The 26,815-nt window shown below is 43.5% G+C and overlaps 1 protein-coding gene and 1 long non-coding RNA gene across 2 annotated transcripts in view; one reads left to right on the forward strand and one right to left on the reverse strand.

The window, feature by feature from the left end:
* The window catches only part of bbs5 (Bardet-Biedl syndrome 5), a 41,026-nt gene extending 28,720 nt beyond the window's left edge, over nt 1-12,306 (reverse strand). Inside the window, exons 1-4 of the mRNA XM_069935702.1 lie at nt 12,175-12,306; nt 8,427-8,509; nt 4,898-4,963; nt 2,668-2,717 (exon numbers count right to left, since the gene is read on the reverse strand). Of these exons, the coding sequence (XP_069791803.1) occupies nt 2,668-2,717; nt 4,898-4,963; nt 8,427-8,509; nt 12,175-12,236 (261 nt within the window). The 5' untranslated portion in view covers nt 12,237-12,306. The remainder of the gene's footprint in view (nt 1-2,667; nt 2,718-4,897; nt 4,964-8,426; nt 8,510-12,174) is intronic.
* LOC138762166 (uncharacterized) lies at nt 12,094-25,786 on the forward strand. The gene is made up of 2 exons (XR_011356797.1): nt 12,094-13,659; nt 23,502-25,786. It is a non-coding gene; the product is annotated as an uncharacterized lncRNA (long non-coding RNA).
* Nucleotides 25,787-26,815: the final 1,029 nt, after the last annotated feature.

Consider the following 26,815-nt stretch of genomic DNA (forward strand, 5'->3'; position numbering starts at 1 on the left):
AGGTTGGGGAGGTCAGTATTCACCAAAGAAAAGGACCTCGATTAGGGAGAGGTCAGAATAGAACAGGCTTGTGTGCTAGATGATGTTAGATCAAGGAAGAAATGTTAAATCTTCTTAAAAACATTAAGATTGACATGTCCCTAATGCCTGTTCCCTGGTTGCTGTGGGGAGGAAAGAAATAGTTGGGGGATTGGTGAGTGTGGAGGAACAGAGGGACCTTGCGATCTAAATCCATACATCTCTCAAGGTTGTCGTGCAAGTTGATAAGAACGTTAAAAAGGCCTGTGGGAATGCTGGGTTTCATTAATAGGGGGAGTGAATTCAAGAGTTGAGAGGCCATGTTGCAACTTTACAAATCTCTGGTGAGACCACACGGTGTTCACTTCTGGTCAATTCATCATGATGTGGAAGCTAGAGAGAGGGTGAAGAGGAGATTTACCAGGATATAGCCTGGATTGGAAGTCTTATGAGGTAAGTTTAGCAGAGCTGAGATTTTTCTCTTTGGAGCGAAGAAGGATGAGAGGAAACTTAAGAGGTCTACAAGATTCTGAGAGGCAGCCAGCACACATTTCCCAGGGCAGAAATAGCAAACACTAGGAAAGTTTTGGGGAGACATTAGGGGCAAGCTTTTTTTTAAATTAAAAGTTATGGGTATGTGGAATGTCTTGCCAGGGATGGTGGTGGAAGCTGAAACATTAGGAGCATTGAAGAGACTCTTAGACAGGCACATGGATGAAAGAAAAATAGGTTACAGTGTGTGTGTGTGTGTGTGTGGGTGTATTTTTTTTGGTAGGAATATATAGGTCTATCTATAAACCAGGTGAGTGTTGTCACATGCAGTTAGAAGGGTCAATAAATAGAAAAAGGATAGCATAGCCAACTGCAAAGGTAGCAAGCACATCAAAACCAAGAAGGGATATATTCCTTTATTGCAGGATTATTTCTGTGCTATGAAGGGGCAGAATCTAATTAGAGGGATGTAAACATGAACTTCCAATTTGATTGCAAGAATTAAAACATGATCAAGGCCTTATTTAGAGCAGTGTTGTTATCTGTAAGATTATGTCAAGGGATTTCTTTACATGAGAGGTGTTACAGAGTAGATTTAAATGAGAGGACAGTACCTGTGGGCAGGGAACTACTAACAATATATACAAAGGGCCAGGAATGGAAGGTGGATGATCAATTGCTTAACAGCAATGAAGTCAAGGTCAAGGGAGCAGGAAGTCTGCCTGGCAGACAAGATGAGTTCACAGCATGGTCAACTGTTGGATGAGAGACTACAATGCACAAGTGCTGGAGAAACTCAGCAGGTCACTCAGCATCTATAGAAAGTAAAAGATAACCAATGTTTCAAGTCTGAGCCTTCCTCAACGCATAACTCATAGATGAAATTTTCAGAACCTGATATAATGAGGCAATTTGAGGCAAAAATTAATATACCTTTTATTAAGATAAGGTTTTTTTAAAAGCATATTCAGTTTACTAAATTATATGTAGATCAACAGGTTACTACTTCCATTACATTAACACCCCAACAATACTACTAAATTAACATTGCAGATGAGCAAAGTTTGAAATATAAACTTTATTACTGCATATATAATGCTTAGTTTAGTACACAAATCCAACCAATCTTTTCCCACAAATTCTAAAATCTGACAGTCTTTAATTGAAGAGTAAAAGATCTTTGTTAACCTTTTATGTTCCATTGTTTCACTAAAACAAAGTGTCAGTTTCTACATGTGAAAAAAGCCCGAGGACCAGGACCTTCAAGTCCAAGAACAGTTTCCAATAGCTTTCGAATCTGCCCTTGTCACACTAATCATTGCTCCAACTCTGCAAAAGGACTGTCAGCATTAATTGCAAAATCACTTATTGAATGAGGATAACTAACAAAAATATTAATATTTTCATTGTATTTATTCTCCCTTTTGAATTAAAATAAATTTACCACTGCAGTTTTTTTTAAAAACATATAATCTGTTCAAATACAGCAATTAAGAATTTTGGGGCATTTGTACAAATATATATGACAATGAACTCATTATCATTATGTGTAGCAAGATTGCCCAGCTGTAATCACTTACCTTCATTTCTTTAACTTTTTGAATTTCTGGAGAAAATAATTAAGTTAAAAAAACACAAAAAATATTGGAGGAACTCGGCAGGTCATGCAGCATCCATAGGAGGTAAAGATATATAACAAATGTTTTGGGACTGAAGGTATTTCATTATTTTGTGCCAAGTCTCAAGACTAAGCTCAGGGACTTCACCACAATGAAATCACCAACAATAGTGACTAGTGATCAAGGCTGGCACTTTATCATCAGTTTTTCTTTCTAGATTACACTTCCAATTTTTAGGCTTTTAAAGAAGTAATATTATCTGTGCTGAACTATGAGCCAAAGGCAGTAATGACTAATGGTTTCTGGGAGCTAAATCAGCAGTAAGGACATAGAAATTTACTGAAAAATGACAATGTCATCCTCCTGGTTGGAGTTGGCAAATGGAAGCATTTCTCAGTCATCAAAAATCATCAAAACGAGACTGTACCATTGTTTCCAAAAGTCGTGATGTGTCCTGGGAACATGTATTTAGACAAAATTATTTTTCACAATTTACAGAATTTATATTTTACATTTTTTTTTTAAATAAAAAACTTACCGAATTGGCAGTTCTGGTTGTAATATTTATAATGCAGTTGTAACCAACAGCTGAAAGATGGAAAAAAATAAAGCTAATAATTTGTATTTATAGGTTGCAGACATTTACTAAAACAGCCTCAACATCCAAAACTTCACAATAAGACTAAAAAGGAACTGAGGACCAAGGCAGTTTGATGGAGTGGCATTTCAGTGCAAAAGATCCCTTGTGCCAAAAATGGAAGCTTGTACATGACTCATTCTCCAGGCCTTCCAGTTTGATGCTACGGTACAAGGACCACATCATTTCAGGAATGCCCAAAACTGGTATCCCCATTCTGAGTAAGAAAAATAATTATCATTTATTTTCTCTCAAATTTCCTATCGAATATATTGATGGCCATTCTTGGGTTGATTATATGTGGAAGATGAAACATTTTCACAACAATCTGACCACTTCTTAGTTGTTTTTAAAAAAAAAAAAAATCAGCTTCATGTCCCTTATGGTGCAAAATGTTTAAATACTTTAAGTATAGAACATTAAATATTGATGTGCAACATTCCTGCAAAGTTTGCAATTGGTCCACAGTTTTTAAAAAATATACATGATTTGATGCCAGACACATTGTGTTCTAAAGCAGGGACATTATGAACCTCTACAAGACGTTGGTTTCAACATGTTTTAGTGAATAGCAATTTGTAAAGCTACACTTAATTTCTGCTCTTCAACTTATTGGATCTGCCACATTAATTCCAGATGTGTTACTTGAATGATAACTATTTTACCTTTAAATGCATTAGGAAATGTATTCTAATTAAAAATTTTCCACAGCTATTTCTATTAGAAAAATTAATTAGTATGGGCTCATATTGAGTTAACTAAAATTGGTGAGAAGATGGAGCAATTTATTTATAAATTACTACTTATTTATAATTCACCAATTTTTGAGACATTTAATTAAATTATGGAGTGTGATAAATTAGGTACATGGGAAAATTTCAGGTAAGACACCCTTGTATCAGAATAAACTTTTTCTTTTTACTCTTAATAATCTACTTTTGAAAATATGGGATCAGAAAGGACTGTACAAGATTGCATTGAAGCTGGTCATTTTATTTATTTTCAAAGAATGAAAGAAAAATATGAAATACCACAAAGTACCCTTTTTTATTATTACCAAGTTAGAGCTTTATTATTGCATAATTTTGGACATGCTTTAAAATTGCCAAGGCAGTCAAAATTTGAAATTCTACTTATGGAAGGCAGGAAGAAAAAATATATATCAGAAATGTATCTGTTATTACAGAATAAAATGCCTAAGATAGATTTGCACAAGTCTAGATTCAAGTGGGAAAAAGATTTGGGAATAGCAATGATCAGGAAGATTGGGGAAATTTATGTAAAGATAGTATTACTAAGATTGTCAATGTGAGATATAGATTAGTTTATTATAATTTTATACACGAGTTATATTTAACTCCTGAAAAAATTAAAGAGATATAATTGAACATCTTAAGATTTATGTTTGAGGTGTCATAAAGAAGTAGGTTCCTTTTTACATTCTACTTGGTTATGTGACACTGTTAAACCTTTTTGGACATGATTTAAGGAGGTTTTGATGAAAATTTTTAAGATTAAATTGTTGATGGAACCAACATTATTTTTATTAGGCAATGTTGGGTTTGAAATTGAGATTAAGTAGGCATCAAATTGCCTTTGGCTTTAGTGAGAAAATGTATAGCAATTATATGAAAAAATGAAGTTAATTTAAGTTTGCAACGATGACATATGGAATTGAGATCATGTATTCCATTGGAAAAGATAATGTATAATTTACATGATAATTATCTTTTTTATAGGAAAATGTGGAGCTCTTATTTGGATTATATGGGTTTAAAGTTTTGAACTTTCTTCGGCACGTTGTGGTGGCGTTACCCTATTCCATGGTATTTAATTATGTTATTGATGGGTATATCTCCTTCCTTTCTTCTATATTTGGGGTTGGAGATAGGAAGGATTGGAGAGAGGGGTATTGGGGTGGATGGGAGGGGAGATTTGGTATATACACCACATTTTTATATGAATTATCATATTTGAATATATTTGAATGTAATGTGGCTTAAAATTTTAAATAAAGTATTAAAAATGTTTAATTGGTATTTATTTTTCCAAATTATTCATAAAGAAAAAAATACCCTTTACCCTTCAACAAACTTTGCTAATTGCCAAACTTGTTAATGTCTTCACTTACATAAGTTAACCCTTGAAATAGCCAGTGAATGCCAGATAATTCGCAAATTAGTCACAAGCAGTCTACCTGGAGAAAAAAAAAATCATCAACCATAAGAACCAGCTTGATTAAACTAGCTTCAAAATTGTGAACAGTAAAGGAAGCTATTTAACATCATACAATAGAAGTCAGGATATTTAGATAAAACATTGTCACTTTTTCAAACAATGACAACAATAATTTTATACATTTATCAAGGCCAAATTAAATTTCTTATTTTATTGTGTAATATAATATGGAAACAGGCCCTTCAGGCCAACTCAACCATAAAGACTTATCTGAGATGTTTGCCTGAATGGTCATATCACTCTGAACCTTCCCTCTCCACGTACCTGTCCATACAGCTTCTACTACTTCCTCTGGCTGCTCGAAACACATATTCACTGCCATCCATCCAACCATGGCTCTCCAATCTTATTTAAAATTTCCTTTTCTCACAAGTCTAAGCCCTCTAGATATGATTCCCCTAGTATTGGTAAAAAAGACTGTGACTATCTACCTTTACTATGGACTAGAGCAGTGGTTCCCAACCTTTTTCTTTCCATAAGTGTTCTGTGATTAATAAGGGATTGCTTAAGGTGGTATGTGGGTGAAAAGAAAAAGTTTGAAAACCACTGTTTTAATCATTCCAAATTGATTTGTTATATGCACAGTTTCATAACTCCAAAGGAAATGGGCCAATGACAATTTTTCTCAAGCAAAATATTTCAGTAATAATTGAGTCGAGCAGTGATTCTCAACCTTCCCTCCCTACTCACATATCACCTTAAGCAATCACTTACTAATCACAGAACACTTATGACATAGGGAATACTTAAAGTGGTATGTGACTGGAAAGTAAAAGGTTGGGAACCACTGGACTAGAGGATAGTGACATACTGGAGCTGTTTACTGAAATTCTAAATTCTAAGACAAGTGGATATCAAGGAAGAGATGGTGGTGGTCTCTTGCATAATAAGATTGGTAAGTCCCAGGACCTGATATGATCAAAATCCCAGACAACAGAGGAGATTGCTGGTGGTTTGACAGAGTTCTCTGTATCTTCTTTGGCCAGAGGCAAGTTCTGAGACAACGGGAAAAGAGGCAAAGTTGTTACACACACACAGACGCAAAATGCACGTGGATTGATCAGTAAGTTTTCAAACAACATTAAAAAAATTGATTTGTGTATAGTGAAGAAGGTTGTCAAAAGACTCAGCAGGATGTAGATCAGTTGGAATTATGGACAGAGAAAAGGCAGGTGGAGTTTACTTTTAACAAGGGTGAGGTGTTGCTCTTTGGGAAGTCAAATGCAAGAAAGTGTACAGTAAATTGCAGGATCTTTAGGAGCTTGTGAGTACAGAGGAATCTTAGGCTGTAAATCCATAGCTCCCTGAAAGCATCAATAAAAGTTGATGATGTGGCAACAAAAGTAGGTGTAAGGCATAAAAATCTTCATCAGTCAGGGCGTTGAATATAAATGTCAGGAAGCCATTTTGCAGTTGTATAAAATGATATTTTGGCAATATTTAGAGTATGGTGTGCAGCTTTGGTTTGTCACGTTACAAGAAGGACAAACACATGAACAGGAAAAGTGCAAGCAGACAGATTAAACTGGCATCATGGTCAGCACAGGGATCATGAGTCAGTTCTATATATTCAAAGCCAACTTTATATCCAATTGGCCAACTCAACTTGGATCCCATGTAAAATAACCTTTTCTTTCTCCTGAGAATTACATAATCAACGGAATCATACAAAACAGAACTCTTGCTTGGTATATAGTGAGACAAATTGTTTCCAGGGCATTCCACATTTCTTTATGATCAATAAATTACTTTTAAAATGTAGGCATCCAAGCAAACACAGCACCCAGTTTGCATATAAACCACAATGACATGAATGACCAGTTAATTTATTTTGTCAAAGGATGATCATTCACCATCACTACAGGATTAGAGGGCACAGCACAGCAGCAGAAAAATGCCCCTCTTAGTAAAAAGCACTGCAAAATATTTTCATCCAATCCTTGCACAATATTTCATCCAAATGCGGTCTTCCAGCAACATCACATGTGAAGTTAGGAATCAATTATTTTCCTTATGATACATATAAAATGGTGGTTTGTGATTAAATTTTGAATCTTGGTGATGACCTCAGCTTCTTCAACAACGGTTCAACACAAACTTGAGATTATCAATGATTGAGCCTGTAGAATGAAAAGTGGAATATTGTGTATATCATCTTGGTGAAACTGTTCTGTGTGGCAGAAAGTTACAAAAGGTTGAGTCTTAGTCAATGAAATCTCCTTTTATCTATTTCTCATTTAATCAGGAATATCATTTTATCAGAAGCTAAGTTATCCTAATGCCAGGCAATAAAGGTATTTATGAAATAATTAAAACTATTTTCAATTTTGCTTTGAGGTTTCAGTACACTTTATTTCTTTTTTTTTGAAGACTTTATTTAAAATTTTATAACATGAATACAATAAAGAATTACATTTATAGAAAAATAGAAAAAAAAATTTAAAAAGGTATGGTTACAATATTACATCATAAAACTACACAAAATAACCCCCCCCCCCGCATTAATTGTAACACAATATTAATAGTCTAACTTAAAATTAGTCCAACCCTCCCCCCCAAAATAAAGAGTGAGAATTAATAAAATTGACAATATTATATATGGAAAAAAAACCCACTTACAAAAAAAGAGATAACCAAAAAAAATTCTAACAACAAAAAAAATTGTCAATACTAAAATATCACACTTAAATCAAACTTAAATGCATATAATTAGCAAACGGAGTCCACTTTAACTTATAAAGACATCTTATCCTGAATTGAAAAAGATATCCTTTCCATAGTCAAACAAAATTTCATTTCCAAATACCACTTATCTAAGGTTAGTATATTTCTATCTTTCCAAGTAAGTGCTATACATTTCTTAGCCACAACTATAGCTAAATAGATAAATGAAATCTGATAATCCTCCAAACCTAAATCAATTAATGATTGCATGTTCCCTAATAAAAATATATCAGGATCTAATACAAGAAGTAAACTTATTTCCATTGTAATGAACAATCTCAACATGTTATGCTAAATGTTATGGTAAAATGTGGAAAATTTTACTTTGTATTTTTTTCCCCCCCACTATGGATCAGCAATGCTATCACATCATTCTGAACTTGCAAGCAGTGAGTCGAGGTTCAAATTATTTATCTTAAAATTATGACAATCATAAAAATAAATAGATAGCTTCTAATTTCATATTACATAATTTCATATTACAATATCATTCCTTCATGACTCCGAAGCATGGAACAAAAATAAGACTTTATCGATAGCTGCATAAATAGCATTAACTCAATGGGTAAAAGTAGAGCTTGTTGCATAATCTACAATTTATGATAATGTATTTCTAAACAAATATTACATATTTGTGGCAAGGTTTGGCTGCAAAGCTTTATTTCTAACACATCAGTTATTATCCATTTATTGTCTACCTTTATCTCCATTATTTCCTTTAGTATCTTCAATGCAATCCAAACAGTCAATTAGGACTTCTCCAGGTCTCATCTTCATATGACTAAAAGCAAAACAAATTTAATGATCACACACCAAAGAAGCAAAAAAAAAGCAAATATTTTTGAATATTCCATTTATGATTTTCCAAACTTAAACTCAGTTAACATTATCAGTCTCAATGTTAACAGGATTAGCATTGACTACAATTTACAATTATCCATTTTATAGTTTTCTCCAGAGTTCAAGCTCTTTTCATTTCCCTCACTCCCCAACTCCCACATTTAACACTTAACTAACCACAGTTACACACAACATTCAAGACACTCACAACAAAGGTACAAGACATATATCAGAGTTTTATGGATTTGTCACGACACAGCAGCCAGTGCTCAGGCCGTTTTCTTCTCTTGTTTTTTCCTGGTTGGGATGGGATGGAACACCCCCCCCCCCCCCCCCCGATTGAGGGATAGACAAGGAAGGTAGGGTGGCAAGGTTCAATGGCCCACACTATAATTGTGGTTCTATGGAATCTAAGAATGGTTGCCAAATTTTCAAAAAGGAGTTATACTTTTTCTTTAAGTTGTAAGTAATTTTATCCAGGGGAACACAGCTTTGCATTTCTGCATTGCATTGAGTAATATTCAGGCAGGTGTTGGATTTCCAGGTAACTGCTATGCATTTTCCAGCCACTGCCAATGTGAACAATACGAAATAGATTTGAAATTTGGACAGGTTGATTTAAGTCTTATGTCCATTATGATTTCCAACAGGAACATCTCTGGGAATTCCTTACCAGTGATTTTTTTTCCCAAGAACTTGGCCTAATTCAGCCCAGAAGGGTCTCACCTTGGTACATGTTCAGGTTGCGTGCAAACGTTCCTGTCTCAAAGCCACATCTAAAGCATTGGTCTGACAATTCTGGTTTAAATCTGTTCAATTTTTGCGGTGCCAGGTACGGCTGGTGTAGAAAGTTGTATTGTACCAGCCTGTACCACGCATTAATGATTAGTCATGCTGATCCGACATGTCGTACCAGCATCGCTCATCAATTGTTATTCCTAGATCTCACTTCCACCTCATTTGATTTATGAAGGGCTGATTTAGGTCCTTCTGCTTGGAGCAAGAGATACATTGCCGAGATGAATTTCTGTGTGTTCTTCCTTCAAATCATGGCATCTATGTCACTGTTCATTTGTAGGGCCATTGTTGGACCTAATTTATCCTGCAGAAAAGATCTTATTTGAAGGTAGCAGTGGAACATCATTTGATAAATCATACTTATGCCTCATTTGTACAAACAACATTAACTGTGCCTACACGTTACAGTCCTCTAAGCACCTGATGCCATTACACCAGGTGTCTAGGATCTTGTTACCTACCATCAATGGTAGTAATCTATTTGGAGTCAGGGGCATTTTTGGGGACAGCCCCGCTTTGATTCCAAATGAAGATAATTTAGTATAGGGCTACCTGTTTTCCAGATAACAATTTAGCATTTCATTTATAAATAAAGTCCTCTGCTACCTTCTCACCTACCCTGTGCAGATCAATTTGTGCCCAGGATGGTACACCTCCCCCCTTCAAAGAGTGAGGTGATGCATCTCGATTGGGGTTTCCCAATAGTGTTTCTTGAAGTCTGGCATTTGTAATCCTCTGGCATTTGTAATCCGCCCAAATTGTAATCCCAGGTCAATTTTTCCTTTGGGACACTGGCTACCGTTCCATTCCATAAAAATGTGCTTATTTGTGAGAGCAAATTTTGGAAGAATCCCCAGGGCAACGCCACAGGCAGTTTCTGGAAGAGGTACTTAAGTCTCAGCAACACATTCATTTTAACACAGTTGACCATACCCACTAAGGTTATGGAGATGGATATCCATCTATTGAAGTCCTCTTCAATTCTCCCAAGCAAGGGAGTATAATTAGTTTATATAAATTATTCAAGCTATTCTGACTCCTAAATATTTAATCCAGTTTTGTGGCCACTTTAAATGACTTTTTTCTTGGTATTGACTGTGTTACGTTGGCAAAGTAACCATACTTCTGATATTGGAAGCCACACAGAACTGTCCATCAACCCTTAGGCACCACCCAGCCTCTCCAGTCTGCCAATCAGGTGTGTGCCCACCCACCAGTCGGAGCATACACTGTCATTCACTGGCCCCGAACATCAATGCCCCTGCTCGGTTGAACAAACTCGGAAGATTAGATCCAGAGCCGCAGTCTGCCTGAGAGCAGCTGGCTATTCTCAGAGGGTCATGTGGTTTTCTCTGAGTTAGAATGAGAATTCAGTTTTTCCTTTCTACTGTTCAGCAGCAGCAGCTGGGACTGGAATGTGACATGCTGACAAGTTTGTGGAAAAAAAACATTTTAAACACGAGTTGTGAGTTCTTGGTTCAGCCTGTTCAAAGCCCTTGTGGTCCATACAAGAGATGGCTGGCAAGTTTCTTCAGCAAGACAATGACGTCGCTGATCTGAAGGAATCAGTTGTAGGTATCTCTCTCTGAAAACCGACAAGAACCTTTCTAAGCAGTAATCATTTACCTTTCAAGCACCAAAGTCTGGTAAAATTCATAAATGTTAAATTCTGTGCACAGTTTAAGAATTGCCTACAACCAGTGAACTTGGAGGTGTGAGAAGTGAGATTGGACTGTGAATCAAAGAACCTTTCTGAACTTGCACACAAATTACATACATGTGCGCTTAGAATTAGAAGGGGATTAAGTTAGGTTAAGTAAGTTAATAGTAATAAGTTAAATTTTGATCCTGTTTTCATGTTTAAAGATAATTAAAAGCAACTTTTGTTTAAATAACCACTTGTCTTGGTGAATTTCTATTGTTGTTGCGTTTTGGGTCCTCTGTGCTCATAACAGTGTATTCTTTGTTTACAAGCTGTGGTAAAACAGTGCTGTTACAATATTCCTTGGCCCCCTCTGCCCCGAGACACAAGGAGAGGATTTCCCTTATCTGCACCTACACCCCAACCACTCTGCATCCAAAATATTATCCTCCGCAATTTCTGCCACCTACAACACGTGGTAATGGTAGCTGCAAAGTATCAGACCGGAAGACTATACAGAGGATCATTAAAACAACCAAGAGGATCACTGAGATTTTCAATTCCTCTGTAGGCAGCATTTACTAGGAGCATTGTCAAAATAGGGGTTAAGGAATTACAAAAGACCATTTCTATCCAGCACAGAATCTTCAACCCACTACTATTTAGAAGATGCAGGAGCATCAAAATCAGGAGTGCCAAGCTGGGAAATATCTTCTCACAGACAGCGAGATTGATATACCTTGAAGGGCTCAGGCCTGAAACGCTAGTTCCCCTCTTATTTGCTTTCGATGCTGCGGGACCTGCTAAGTTTCTCCAGCACTTTTGTGCATTGCACACGAACAGGCCCCTCAGCCCCCCAAGCTCTCCATCCAATGGCATCAGGGTTGATCACGTGACCTCAGTCTCTTTACCACTTGAGCCAAATCCAAAGCCCTTTTGGATATATCGAATGGACTCAGTTGAAATTTCTAATCGTTTCTTTGTTGCCCAAAAGAATAACGACGACCAATGGTTTCGTCTCTCTCGCTCTGATCCGCTGAGTGAGTGCCCATTCCTCTCCGAACCCGTTACCGACCCAACGCGCTGTCACGACGCACTCCTCTGACACCCTGCAACAGATCCGTGGTGAGCACGGGGCCGAAACAAGGAATGCTGTGGGTACTCACTTGGGCGCAATGTCGAAGCGAACATCCCTGTCCTCCCAGAGCGCGTCCAGCACAGGCACCATCGCGCCGCTACCCTGCTGAGGGTAGGCCTCCGCGGGATCACCCTGACAACCACGGCAGCAACGTCACCGCCGGAAGCAGGATACAGCGCCCCCCGTGACCGAAAGCAGGGACGACAGCCTAATGGCTCGCTCCCTCTGTCCGTCCGTCTCCTTGGAGACCTTAAGCCCCGATGAGAACATTTAGCCCATTAAGGCCGATGGGGCTTTTCCTCAGGAGGGACAACTCGCACGACATTGTCGTTTTAGGCCTTCAATTTTCCTTATAGTGAGAACTAGCTTCTGCTTTTTATATATAAAAAAACTTTATAGTCCTTCCCATTGATTCTGATGTGTCCCAGTTTTCAAAACCAACCTCTTTAATGTTAATTTTATTTAAGGCACATTGATGTTTCAACTGATGTGCTGTTATTTCTTCAAAATATATTCTTCATGAGTTTTTTTTTAACTGATTTGATCCTTCCCAATAGTGAAGAAGATATTTGACTAAAGTCGTTCACTGATCGATCACTATTTGGCCTAAAATCGCTGTGCCCCAACTATATCTGTCCACTGTTTCGACACTGCTGGAAGAAAGCAATGCATCCCTCGCAAGGATCATCGATGTGGTCCATTCTCTGGAAGCTGCAGCCCACCACACAGAAGCCTTCGACGCTTGCCTGCCGCCTCCCCCTGGCCTGGCCGACGTAGGCGACCTCCCCCGCTGAGGGGTCCTATTGTGGAGAAGCGATCGCAGACGACCGCCCCCGCTGAGGGGCCCTATTGTGGAGAAGCGATCGCAGACGACCGCCCCCGCTGAGGGGCCCTACTGTGGAGGAACGATTGCCACCGCTGATGCATCCCGCCACTGTAAGCGCTGCAGGATCCGCTGTGGGCCCGGCAGACACTCCCAAAAGAACCACATTGCTCCCGATTCAAATAAGAAAGGCCACTTTGCCAAAGTGTGCCTCTCCAAACCCGCCGGGAGCGCTGTGACCCTCCGCGACCAGTCGGAAGCCTCACTCGACCCTCCAGGCACCTCCATGTGCGATTATCGGGCAGCGCCATTGCCTGCCTGTCACTTCCGCCGCACCGGTGACATCACTTACAGCTCACCCATTGAATCACACTGGCACCATGTGCTCCCCACAGGTGCTGCCATCTTGGACCAACCAACATCCACCCACACTGAACACCCCGTCGACCCAGCAATGCGGTCAACATGTGCATGCACAAACAGCCCTGGATAGCACACTTGTCGCACCCCACACTGGCACACACTACGTACCGGAAGATGATGCCTGCACCTACTAATCACTACTCGCTGCCACCAGCTTGGAGCAGTGACTTGGACCGCAAGTTGGTCCTAGCGTCCACCATGCTGTCAGTCAACACCCCCCCCCATGGACTTGGGTGCTCAATGATGGACATCACTGTCAACAAGAAGGTAATAAAATGCCTGTTCAATAGTGGTACTACTGAGAGCTTTGTGCATACCACACATGGTCCATACGCTGGCGCTCAAAGTACACCCTGTGAACTTTTCCATCGCTTTTGCATCCCAGGACCACTCCATCCCAGCGCTGGTGCTGTTATGTAAATTTGACTTTGGAAGGGGAAACATACAAAGGGTTCAGGCTCATGGTCATGCCAAAGCTCTGTGCCCCAGTTATCCTGGGACTAGATTTCCAGTGCCATCTCCACAGTGTCACTTAAGCTTTCGGTGGCCCACTCCCCCAACTCACTGTCCACAATGTCAAATCCAGCAACCGCCTTTGCCCACATGCAGACAGTCCACCCTTTGGGTACACCCCCTCCCTCTTCAACCACCTGATGCCTGACTGCAAGCCCATTGTGGCCAAGAGCAGGCCCTGTGCTGCCGATAGGGCCTTCATCAAAGATAAGGTGCAGCAGCTTCTGCCAGAAGGGATAATAGAGCCTAGCACTAACTCCTGGCAAGCCCAGGTCCTGGTGGTCAAAGGGGGCAGTAAACCGAGGATGTCATCGACTATAGTCAGACCATCAACCGGTACACCCAGCTAGACACTTACCTACTACCTCATATTGCTAACATGATCAATGAGATAGCCCAGTACAGGATTTTCTCCACCACTAATCTAAAGTCGGCCAATCATCAGCTCTCCATCAATGCCCGGGATAATCCCTATACTGACTCTGAGGCTGATGAGCGCCTTTACCAGTTCCTTCAGATCTTTTTTGGGGTCACAAGTGGAGTCTCCATGTTCCAGAGGGAGATGGATCATATGGTAGACCAACATAATCTAAATGCGACCTTCCCATATCTGGACAATGTCACTATCTGTGGCCACAACCAACAGGACCACGATGCTAACCTGAAGAAGTTCCTCTGGACGGCAGAGGCATTAAATCTCACCTACAATAGGGAGAAGTGCTTTTTCAGCACCACCTGCCTCGCCACCATTGGGTACATCATGGAACATAGTGTCACAGTCCTAACCCTGAATCCATGTGCCCTCTGATGGAACTTCCCCTTCCTCACACACTCAAGGCCCTGCACAGGTACCTAGGGCTGTTTTCTTACTGTTCCCAGTTGGTCATCCGGTTCGCAGATAAGACCCATCCACTGGCCCAAGCCACCATCTTTCCCCTCCCTGCCGAGGCACGTGGTCTTTACCCGCATTAGAAAGGATATCGCCAACGCCATGATGCATGCCATGAACGAGACCACCTTATTCCAGATTGAGTGCTATGCCTCTGACATTGTCCTCACTGCCACCCTCAACCAAGGCGGGAGATTCGTGGCCTTTTTCTCCCGAACCCTCTGTGGCTCAGAGCTCGGACACTCCTCCATCAAAATGGAGGCCCAGGGAATTATGGAACAATCCGCCACTGGTGCCGCTACCTGGTAGGCAGATGGTTCACCCTCCTCACACCAGCACGTGGTGGCATTCATGCTCAGTACCATCCACAGAGGCAAGATCAAAAATGACAAGATCTTGCACCGGAGAGTCGAGTTGGCCACATTCAGCTACGATATTTGTATAGACCAGGGAAACTCAATGACTCCCCCGATGCTCTGTCAACAGGCAGGTAGAACATGAGAACGGGGTAATCTGGAAGGCAGTCTTCCTGGCCCTGAGGTCGAAAGGATGGTCCACTAACAACTGGCAGGAGGCCCTTCCCGAGGCATTCCATGCCATACAGTCACTCTTATGTAGGGCTACCAACCAGACCCCTCATGAATGCCTCCTTTCCTTCCCCTGGAAATTGGTGACAGGACACTCATTGTCGGCATGGCTGATGTCTCCGGGACCAGTCCTCCTCCGTAGACATGTGATGACACACAAATCCGACCCCCTGGTCGAGCAGGTGCATGCCAGCCCACATTACGCGTACATGGTGTACCCCAATGGGGACATGAGGACACCGTCTCCACTCAGGACCTGGAATTCCAGGCACCCCTGGCATCTCCAAAACCCTCCCGGAGCCAACATCCTTACCCCACCCACCATCAACCACGGGACCCCGCTGCCCATGGACCCACTTGAGATCTACACTCCCTCGCTGCCATGCACCTCCCCACTCGCACCATCGGCCACCCCTGACCCAGCCAACCTTCAGGCGGTCCTGTCCCCACTGACCATGGACTAGGAGCATGTCCTGCGACAGTCCCAGAGACAACAGTGACCACCAGATTGCCTGAGTTTGTACATCTGTAAATATGTTTTTCTCTCAGAAATACTCCCTATCTAGCAGACACTTAGCATGAAGACAGTGGTGGACACTGTTTTTCTGCACAAAAACCCAGATGTTGTGATAGAGATTGTTTCCTAAGCAGGCCAATAGACATCTCATACACAATACAAGCAAGACATAGACCAAAAGGGCACAGTGAGATCTATTGGTACAGAGCAAAGGCAACATCATTTTATTGTTTTGGGGTTCATTCAGGAGTCTGACAATGACAAGAAACCTGGTGCTATGTGATCTCATAATTGTGAATCTTTAAAAAAATATTTATAATGATTTTCCAAACTTAAACTCAAACAATTATCAACATTATCTGTCTGAATGTTAATAATATCAGCATTAACTACAATTTACAATGATCAATTCTATATAAAGTTTTCTCAAGAGTTCAAGCTCTTTCCGTACCCCTCCCTCCAACACCCTCAACATTTAACACTTAACTAACCACAGTTACACACGACATTGAAGAATCTCACAGCAAAGATGTGAAACATATATCAGGGTTTTGTGGGCTTGTCACAGCATGATGGCCAGATCTCAGGCTGCTTTTCTTTTCTTAATTTTACCTGGTTGGGATGGGATGGACCCCCCCCCCCCCACACGATTGAGGAATAGATGGGTAAGGTAGGGCGACGAGGCATGACGGCCCACACTATAGTCGTGCTCCTATTGAATTTAAGTATGGTTCATACTTGTGAATCTTCTTCCTGTTGGGAATGGAGGTGTCTTTTAATATTTTTTTCACTTTACCAAAGTTCAGAAGTTATTTTTGTGCAAAGTCCATAAAATAATTCAGGATCATGATTCAGATCAGGTCATCCACGAGAAGGATAAATTCATAGAAATTTGCCCAGAGAACAACAACATTTGGTTGATCTTGTCCAACAACTGAGAATAAAGTTTCACTTTTTGTGTCTCCCTCTATCACCCTGTAGATTCTCATTAATTTCCAAGTAAAATTCAGATTCCTAACATTTTTAGTGATTAAAAATACTTTAGCAATTTCCTTTTTATCTTGTTTATTATTTTAAATTTGTGCCCCCTTGTATTGGATTTCTCTGCTAAGAATAGTAGGTTTTTCATGGAATCCAGGCTTCTCACTATATGACGCACATATACTTAATTAAAGTTTCCCTTGATCTTGGACTACAAAGAAAATAAAAGAATGTAAATCTTTCTGCATCTCTGAACTTTTCCAAACAAACCTCCTTTCAGTCATTTCTACTTTTGTTTCAGCACTCTTCTAACCTATGTTACATTGTCATATATAATTCTGATTTATGGATGATAATTATTTCTTTAATGTTGTCTTCACTTTAAATATCATTCACACTATTAACTGCTGGTTTGCATTGCAACATGGTTTGGCAAAGAAAGGTTCAAAAAGAAACTATTAGAAATAGAACAATTTCAGGATGCCATATTGCTTTGTACACCTTTTTCAATAAAGTATTTGTGATTCATTTGGGCCAATTGGATGAAGGTCAGGGCTAAGTCCAGGTAGCTGTCTGGACTCCAGTACCTGATAATTTAGATGGGCCAATTGCGAGGGTCACCATAATGGCTTGGGGTGAGTCTGACCTTGATTGGCATGCGATGTGTCCTCTGAATAGGAGCGCAGCATCGCCACCATGTGGTGGCCACAGTCTTTTCATTATAGATGCTTAGTCACTCTCCGGCATCACCAAAATTGTGAATGAGATCACCCAGTTCTGGGTTTTCTCAACCACTGACCTCATGTTGGCCTACCACAAACTCCCGATCTGCCCTGAGGACAGCCATACACTGCCTCAAAGGCAAATGGCCACCTCTACCACTTCCTCCACGTCCCCTTCGAGGTTACCAATGGAGTATCTGTCTTCCAGAGGGAGATGGATTGGATAGAGGATGACTACGGAGAAAAGGCCACATTTCCCTTCCTGGACAATGTGACCATCTGTGGCCATGACCAGCAGGATCATTATGCAAACCTACTGGAATTTCTCCAGATGGCCAAAAGCCTCAACCTAACATACAACCAAAAGAAGTGTGTGTTCAGCACTTCACGGTTGGTCATCCTCAGTTGCATGGTTGAGAATGGCATCATTGGGCTTGACACTGACCACATGCAGCCCCATACCCTCAAGGGCCTGAAAAGGTGCATGGGCTTAATTTCTTAATACGCCCAGTGGGTCCCGAATAACGCAGACAAATCTACCACCTTTCTCCTGTCAGCGGAAGCCCAAGGGCGACATTACCAGGATGGCGAAGCATGTTTGTGGTAAAACCACTATTGTATACGTAAATGACATGACCTTTTATGTTTGACCCTGCTCCCACTGGCCGGCTTGTGACTCCTCCCCCTTATTCCCCCATAAAGGCCGTCATGCCACAACCCTGCCCCCAGTTCGAGTCCGGGAGAGCCAGCAACACAAGGGATGCTGTCTTTCTCTTGATAATAAAAGCTTTCAGTGCCAATAACTTCAGTGTAATGCGCGTCGAAAGAACCAAGGCTTTTATTAACTAAAAGACTGGAGCATATCACAAGTAGATCAACCAGTCCAGAATGACCTGGTCTGGCTAGGAGCAATCCTTTAAGATCTGCCAGTAGATGTGGCTACACTCTCAGCCAATCACAGTCATCCTACACTACCATCTGTACGCATGTACATATACACATTGGTGATAGAATCTGTACTATCACATTCAGTCTTTGCATTATTGATTGTGTGTCAGTTTTATTAGCAAGACCTTGGTTCTTCGGAATATGATAAATACTTGAAGTTGGACTGCCGAGAAATCAACCTGAGAGAATCTGAAGCAGCTGACAGACTGACACCGCTGCTTTGAAAGATTCCTCACAGCCTCTGCAGCTGCGATCCAGGACAATGAAGACAAGCTCCATCTGCTATTTTCATACATTGGGCACTGAGTCCACTGGATGGTCCGTGACTTCCAGACATTTAGAGACACCATGGATACCCTGAAAGACCAGTACATGTTATAAGTGAATGAAGTCTATGCACGGCATGTACTCCACTCACACAGGCAGCGACCCGGGGAAACATTCAATGATTTCGTCAGGACTCTGCAGGAGCTTGCAAGGGACTGCAACTGCCAGACTGTGAGACTGTGAGTGCAGCTGCTGATCAGAGATGCCTGTGTAGCAGGCGTCCACTCCGATTATGTGAGGCAGAGGCTACTTGAGCGGAAAAGACTGAGCCTACCTCAAACAATTGAACTGGCAAACACTCTGAAAGTGCCCATCCACAACGCGGAATCGTTCTCCAGCGAACACACGGCCGGCTCGTGGGAGACATGAGCCGCCATCTTGGGAGGCGGGATTACAAACTCCTTCCCACTGTTAGGTCTGCTTTGTTCATGAATGAGTGAGACAAACACCAGACTGAGTCGAAATCAGGGTTCTTTGTTCTTTATTACCGGATTGTAACACTTGCAACTAACAATGTTAGTCGGAGAATGCATTCTGCCGTTATCAGCAAAATGGTGATTTTTTTATACCCTTGGATACGTGCTTAGAACATCATCATATCATTACTTGTCCAATGACTAAAACTGTTGCTATCCTTTCCCTGCTAGCTTCCTGCCTCTCAATCCATCAATGTCTCTCTTATCTTGTAAGTACAAAGATGCATTCACATCTTGTTACAGCCCTGCACAGGGTAACTCCTTACACATTCCCATCTCATGATGTTTTACCTTACACCACCCCAAACTGACTTCCGCAGCAGTTAACAACCACCTGAAGGAAATGCTGCCCTGCCAAGGATTCTGTCTGCTCCAACTGGAGGAAAAAGGGACACTTCGAGAAGGTCTGTAGGTCTAAGCAAACCCCAAAGCCTAGCAGCTCCGTGTGCAAACGGGGCCACCATCTTTAATGCAGTCACCTCCATCGCCACTTCTGAGGACCTGGAAAACCCACACATACCCGCCACAGAGATCACCAATCGCGATGATGTCACTTCCGTCTTCTCCCTTTACCCTTCCAGTGAATGATGACCAGGCTGCATGTGGACCATGAGGGTCACCATTTTACCAGATCGCTGCAACCAATGGAACTCCTCAGACGATGAGCTGACATCAGTAGCCCAGAATCAGTGCAGACCACACCAACACTCCAGAGCCATGATGGACGTCCAGGTAAATGGCTGCCCCACCACTTGCCTATATGACAGTGGAAGCACGGTGAGCTTCATTCACCCGAACACTGTACAGCACTATTCCCTTGAGGAGCAGCCTAAGAGGCACAACATCTCCCTAGCCTCCAAATCCATATCGGCAAAGGTTTGTGGCAGTTGTACTGTGATACTGACTATCCAAGGTATAGTATACTGTGATATTAAGTTCTTAGTACTGCCACAGCTCTGCGCTCCTATCCTCCTGGGGATAGATTTTCAGTGCAACTTAAAGAGCATCACCATGTACGACGGGCCCCACCCTCCCCCACGGTCTGTAACTGCCCATCCCTCCCTCATCACATGGTCAACCAGCAGTCCCAATCCTACAGGGCCAACCAACACCCCCAAACTCAATCACCACATCTGATATGTGGCCTCTCCACGTTTCGGATACCCCCCAACTTGATCGCTAACCTCACCCTGGACTGTAAGCCCATCGCCACTAAAAATCGGCAATTTAGTGTTGGGGACAGGGCACTTATTAAGTCCGAGGTGAGATGCCTCCCCGCTGAGGGGGTGATAGAGCAGAGTATGAGCCCCTGGAGAGCCCAGGCCATGGTAGTGAAGATTGGGGAGAAACACCAGATAGTCATAGATTACTCCCAGACCATCAAAAGGTTCACCCAGCTACCCTACCCCCTACTCCGCATATCAAACATGATGAACCAGATCGCTCAATACAGGGTGTTCTCGAACATAGACCTTAATTCTGCTTATCACCAGCTCCCCATCTGCCCCAAGGACTGGCAATACACTGGCTTCAAGGCGGATGGTCGACTGTATCACTTCTTGAGAGTCCATTTTGGGATCACAAATGGGCTGTCTGTTTTTCAAAGGGAGATGGAATGGATGATGGACAAACATGGGCTGCGAGCCACTTTCTCATTCCTCAATAACATCACCATCAGCGCCATGACCAGCAGGATCATGATGCGAACCTCCAAAAATTCCTCCATACCGTGAAATTCCTCAACCTGACATATGACACAGGGAAGTATGTCTTCAGCACATGTCGCCTGGCTATTCTAGGATGCGTTGTGGAGAATGGAGTCATCAGCCCTGACCCTGACTTCATGCACCCACTGCTCCAAGGCCCTGAAAAAGTGGCTGGGGTTTTTCTATTATGCCCAGTGGGTCCCGGGCTACGTGGATGTAATGATATGGATTGTATATAGTCATTGGCTGGTAAAGGCACGGGCTAGCCTGCCCCCTGATTACACTCTCCCCTAGACTCCTCTCCTGTGGCCTAGGCCATAAAGGTCGAGCCTCCTCTCCCTTCCCAGCACTTCCCTTGCTTGGATCCGGGCCAGCTCAAGTTTTCTGTACAATAAAGCCTATCATTCCCCTTTTAGTCTTTGTCCTTGTGATTATTGGGGCAACTGGCAGTGCCCATCAATATAACGTACAGAAAATTTTAACATCTCCAGTAATGGAGAAGTTGCTGCGCCTCGATCAGCTAGAGGTGAATCCCCAAGTCCCAGGTGCATTTGAACTCTTCAAACAGTGGATCAGTTGTTTTAACAACTTCCTTGAGGTCGCTGCTGGAGTGGTCGACTCGGAAGAGAAGAGGCTGAAGGTTCTACAGGCAGGAGTCAGCTAGAGGGCTTTTTAGGCCATCAGATGCTGCGTGACCTACACCGAGGCGATAGCTGAGTTAAGGGCGCTATACAAGCCCAAAATCAATGAGGTCTACTCCCGCTACCTCCTGGCATCTAGAAAACAGCAGCCTGGTGAGTTGGCAGAGGAGTTCATCCGAGCCCTGATCACACTGGGAAAAGACAGTTTGGGGAACCCCATGGTCCCCGTGCTGGGGACCTAGTGCGTGGAAGACCTGGTCTGGGACAATTGCGTGTTGGGGTTGAGGTTGGACTATATCCAACATCATCTCCTCAAGGAAGATCAACTACCGCCGAAACGGGCGATCCAACTGGCCAGGACTTTAGACTTGGCCCAGCGCCACATGGAGTCGTTCATGGGCAGAAGTGGGTCTATCCAGTACCCGCTGCCACAAGGGTTGCCATCCTGGGAGTCAGCGTTGGGGATGGCTGACCAAACCGCGGCTGCAGTGGCATCGGGATCTACGAGATACCACTTCTGTGGGCAGGGAAGACACCTACGACGTCTTTGCCCCACGAAAGGAGCTACCTGCTCGGGCTGCGGGAAAAAGGGGCATTATCAACGAGTCTGTAGGTCCAGAGCCTCATCCCAAAACAGCGCAGCATGTATGGCTGTGGAGCTTCCAGTACCAGCCGCGTTCGTGGTAATGGAGGTGCCATCTTACTTGCTGCTGCCCCCATCCTCTACATAGTGGCAGCTCTCACCAATGACGTCACTTCTGCCCCCGACAACACCACTTTCGCCTTCTTCATCCACATTGGCAGCATGGTCAACATGGAGGCTGCTATCTTGGACATCGGGCCTCCCCACCGACAACGAAGATGACGCACCCATCCTGGCATCGATCACCTTGAACCAAGCCAGCCTTCATCCGACCACGAACTCCATGATACAGATGGAGATGAATGAATGGGCACAAGTCGAACTGCCTCTTTGATAGTGGCAGTACCGAAAGTTTTATCCACCCTGAGGTGGCCTCCATAGGCTCTCAATCCCCGTATGGCTGATGACCGGATCCATGTCAATGGCAGTGAAAGACTAGCGGACTTGTATCCGGGGGTACTGTGTGGTGTCTCTGATGGTGGGGTGGGGGGGGGGTGGCGGTAATGTTATAATGACTTTTTGTTGTTGGTTATGCCCCAGCTCTGCGTGCCGATCCACCTGGGCCTCGACTTTCATAGTCAGTTCAGGAGTGTGACGATGGCATTCAGGGGCACCCAACCGCCTCTCACTATTTGCAATCCACAGGTTACGGACCCCCCCCCTCCCAACCAAGCACCCAGCCTCTGGCACTGACCTGCAGCTTCACCATCCTGCCCCTCCGTCACTATTTGTAAACCTCACCCCACACTGTAAACCGATCGCCACCAAGAGCAGGCGCAACAGCACTGAGGATATGGCATTCATCCGGGCTGATGTTCAGCGACTCTTGGTGGAAGGGATCATAGCCCCTAGCTCCAGCCCCTGAAGGGGACAGGTCCTCATGGTCAGAGGGGCAGACAAGCCCTGGATAGTGATTGACTACAGTCAAACCATCAACTGCTTCACCCAGTTGGATGCGTACCCTCTACCCTGAATAGCCGACTTGGTCAACAAGGCCACACAATACAGAGTTTTTTTGACCATTGACCTCAAGTCAGCTTATCATTAACTTCCCCTTCACCTGAGCAACCAGCTCTATGTGGGCTTCGAGGCCGACAGCAAACTTTTTAACTTCCCACGGATGCCTTTCAGTGTTACTAACGGTGTCTCTGTTTTTCAGAGGGTTATGGATTGGATGGTGGAGGAGCACAAGCTGACGGTGACGTTCCATACCTTGACAATGCCACCATCTGTGGCCATGACCAGCAGGACCACGACGTGAACCTCACAAAGTTCTTACATACGGCCAAGTCTCTCAACTTGACGTACAATAAGGACAAGTGCATGTTCAACACAGACTGCCTGGCCCTCCTTGGATGCATTGTGGCAGATGATGTCATTGCCCTGGAGCACCCAGTCCCAAACACCTTAAAGACGCTGAAGGGGCATGGCTAGATGGCGTAAGGAACAGACATGCCTTCCAGTCTTCTCCTGACTCTTTGTTATTGTTTTGTCTATAAGTGCCCGTTAAAACTTTTTAAAAGTTTAGAAATAGTTAGAGGTGTTGAATTAGTTTCTAATGGTACAACTGTTGAAAAGAAGTAAAAAAAAACGGCAACAGATTGTTAAGAAACTGCATTTCCCGAGGTTATCTGAGCCTACCTGTTTACAAGAAGCCAGGACTCAGCGTGGAATGGATCCAGGAAGAGAGGTACAAGATTCAGCAACGGAGCTCCGCTCCGCTCTTTATCGGCAGGGCTCTTTAAAGATGGCGCCCGGCAGCCCTTGGAACAAAGGGCTGGCCAGGTGCGTGAATCAACGCCCGCTGTGAGCGCTGTCAGTGAATCTTTGACAGCTAGAACAGCTGGGTTGCTGCCAGCTGAAGACCCGACTTTGAAAAGATGCTTACCGATTGATGTAGCGGTGGCGCTGTGAAATGCACCTCCAGTAATGAAGACTTCAACAGACATCGATGTAATGAATGACGCTGAAGAGGTGCCTTGGACTGTTTTCTTATTATGCACAATTGGTCCCCAATTACACCAATAAGGCCCACTCCTTGATTAAGTCCACAACCTTCCCGTTATCGGCATAAGCCCAAGCTGCATTCAATCAGATCCGAGAACATATCGCCAAGGCCACGATGCCGTGGATGTCCATCCCTTTTCAGGTGGAGAACGATGCCTCTGATTTCGCATTGGCCACCACACTTAACCAGGCAGGCAGCCAGTAGCATTTTTCTCCAGCACCCTGCATGGTCCCGAGGTACGGCACTCCTCGGTCGAGAAGGAGGCACAAGCGATCATTGAGGCAGTGCGCCACTGGAGACATTACCTGGCCGGTAAACGGTTTACCCTGCAGATAGACCAGAAGGCCATGGCTTTCATGTTTAATACAAAACAGTGGGGTGAAATCAAAAATGACAAGATTCTTAGGTGGAGGATCGAGCTCTCCACCTATAATTACGACATCTTGTATTGATAGTCTGTGCCACTCCAGAGTCAGATGGAAAGGGAGAACACCACCGTCTGGAAGCGGTGCTCCTGTCCCTGAGGTCCAAAAACATACTGGTGTCCTGCTGGCAGGATGTTTTGGCTGAAGTGCTCCACACTATCCGATCGCTCCTGTGCACTGCAACTAACACCACCCTGCATGAACGTTTGTTTGCTTTCCCTAGGAGATCAGCAAATGGTGCCTCCATTCCTCCTTGGCTGGCAACCCCAGGGCCTGCTCTATTACGGAGACACGCGAAGGGCCATAAGACAGATCCACTGGTGGAAGCGGTCCACCTCATACACGCCAACCCTCAATATGCGTTTGTGAGATACCCCAATGGCTACAAGGACACCGTGACTATCTGATACCTGACGAGGGCTCGAAATCCCAAAACTGCCCTGTCCACCAGCGGCCACCCCATGGAGCAGACCAGCTCACACTGGAACTCAATACTAGAGGCCGAGCTGCCCGGCTCTCCTCTCCAGGAGTCAGTTCCCCAGGAGACATCAAATCCCGTCCCCCCGGAGCCCTCAGTCATCACCCTGACCCAGACAGTACCCCCCCTGCCCCCTCCAGGACAGCTTCCCCTCCTGAATAGCAGGGCACAGACACACCTGCCCCCACCCCCGTCAGTCCCGCAGGAGGAGGAAGTCGCCTGTGCGACTGAACCTCTAGACAGACAGAATTTTTATTTTTATTTTGAGCGTTCCACCTCTGGAAAATGGGGTGGGGGGGGGTTCTGTTTAAAATGAAGGGGTGAATGTATTGATATGAATTATATCTGTATTGTATATAGTCATTGGCTGGTAAAGGCATGGGCTGGCCCGCCCCTGAAGACACTCTCCCCTGGACTCCTCCCTTGTGGCTTAGGCCATAAAGGTCGAGCCTCCTCTCCCTTCCTTGCATTTCCCTAGCTTGGATCCGGGCCAGCTCAAATCTTCTGTACAATAAAGCCTATCGTTCCCCTCAGCCCTTGTCGTTATTGGGGCAACTCTGGTAGTGCCCATCAGTAGAGAAGCCCTGTCCCCTGTTAGGTCTGCTTTGTTCATGAATGAGTGAGTCAAACACCAGACTGAGTCGAAATCAAGGTTCTTTGTTCTTTATTACCGGATTGTAACACTTGCAACTAACAGTGTTAGTTGGAGAAGGCGCATTCTGCCGTTATCAGCAAGTGGTGTTTTTTATATACCTTAGGATACGTACTTAGTAAATTATCATACCATGACATTGTCCAATGAATAAACTGTTGCTATCCTTCTCTGCTAGTTTCCTGCACATCAATTTGTCATCCCCACTCTTATCTTGAGAGTACAAGGTCACAACTGCATCTTGTTATGGCCCAGCACTGGGTGACTCCTTCTACATTCCCAGCTCATGATGTTTTTACCAAACACCCCTCATCAGGGCCACTGTTTTCCCCCTGTCGGCAGAAGCCTGTGAGGCATTCGACCATATCAAAGCCGACATTGCAAAGGCCATGATGCTCTGGTCACCGCACTTAACCAGGCAGGTAGGCCTGTGGGTTTTTTTTGCGCACCCTCCAGGGCCCCGAGATCCAGCACTCCTCCATCGAGAAAGAAGCCCAAGCTATCATTGAAGCGGTATGGCACTGGAGACATTACCTCATCAGTAAACATTTTACCCTGCTGACTGAACGACAGGTAGTCGCCTTCATGTTCAAAAATCAGTAGCAGGGTAAAATCAAGAATGACAAAATCCTGAGGTGGAGAATTTAGCTCTCTACCTACAATTATGACATACTGTACTGAGCAGCAGGCTCAATGAGGCCCCTGACACCCCCTTCCTGCTGGACAATGGCTCGATTTTGTCTGGGTCAAACTGCTAGCCAGACCAGTGAGCTGCTTAAGCCTGAATTTCAATCAGTTTGGAAGCTACATCCATGACTTTAATTTCTAGGTTGGTCAGTTGCACTTGGGCAGACTGCACTACTCCTGTAGTGCACAACAGTGATGGTGCAGGGATTATATCTCCCTTATT

This window comes from Narcine bancroftii, chromosome 4 (genome assembly GCF_036971445.1).
Source record: "Narcine bancroftii isolate sNarBan1 chromosome 4, sNarBan1.hap1, whole genome shotgun sequence".
In the NCBI taxonomy this organism is placed as follows: Eukaryota; Metazoa; Chordata; class Chondrichthyes; order Torpediniformes; family Narcinidae; genus Narcine; species Narcine bancroftii.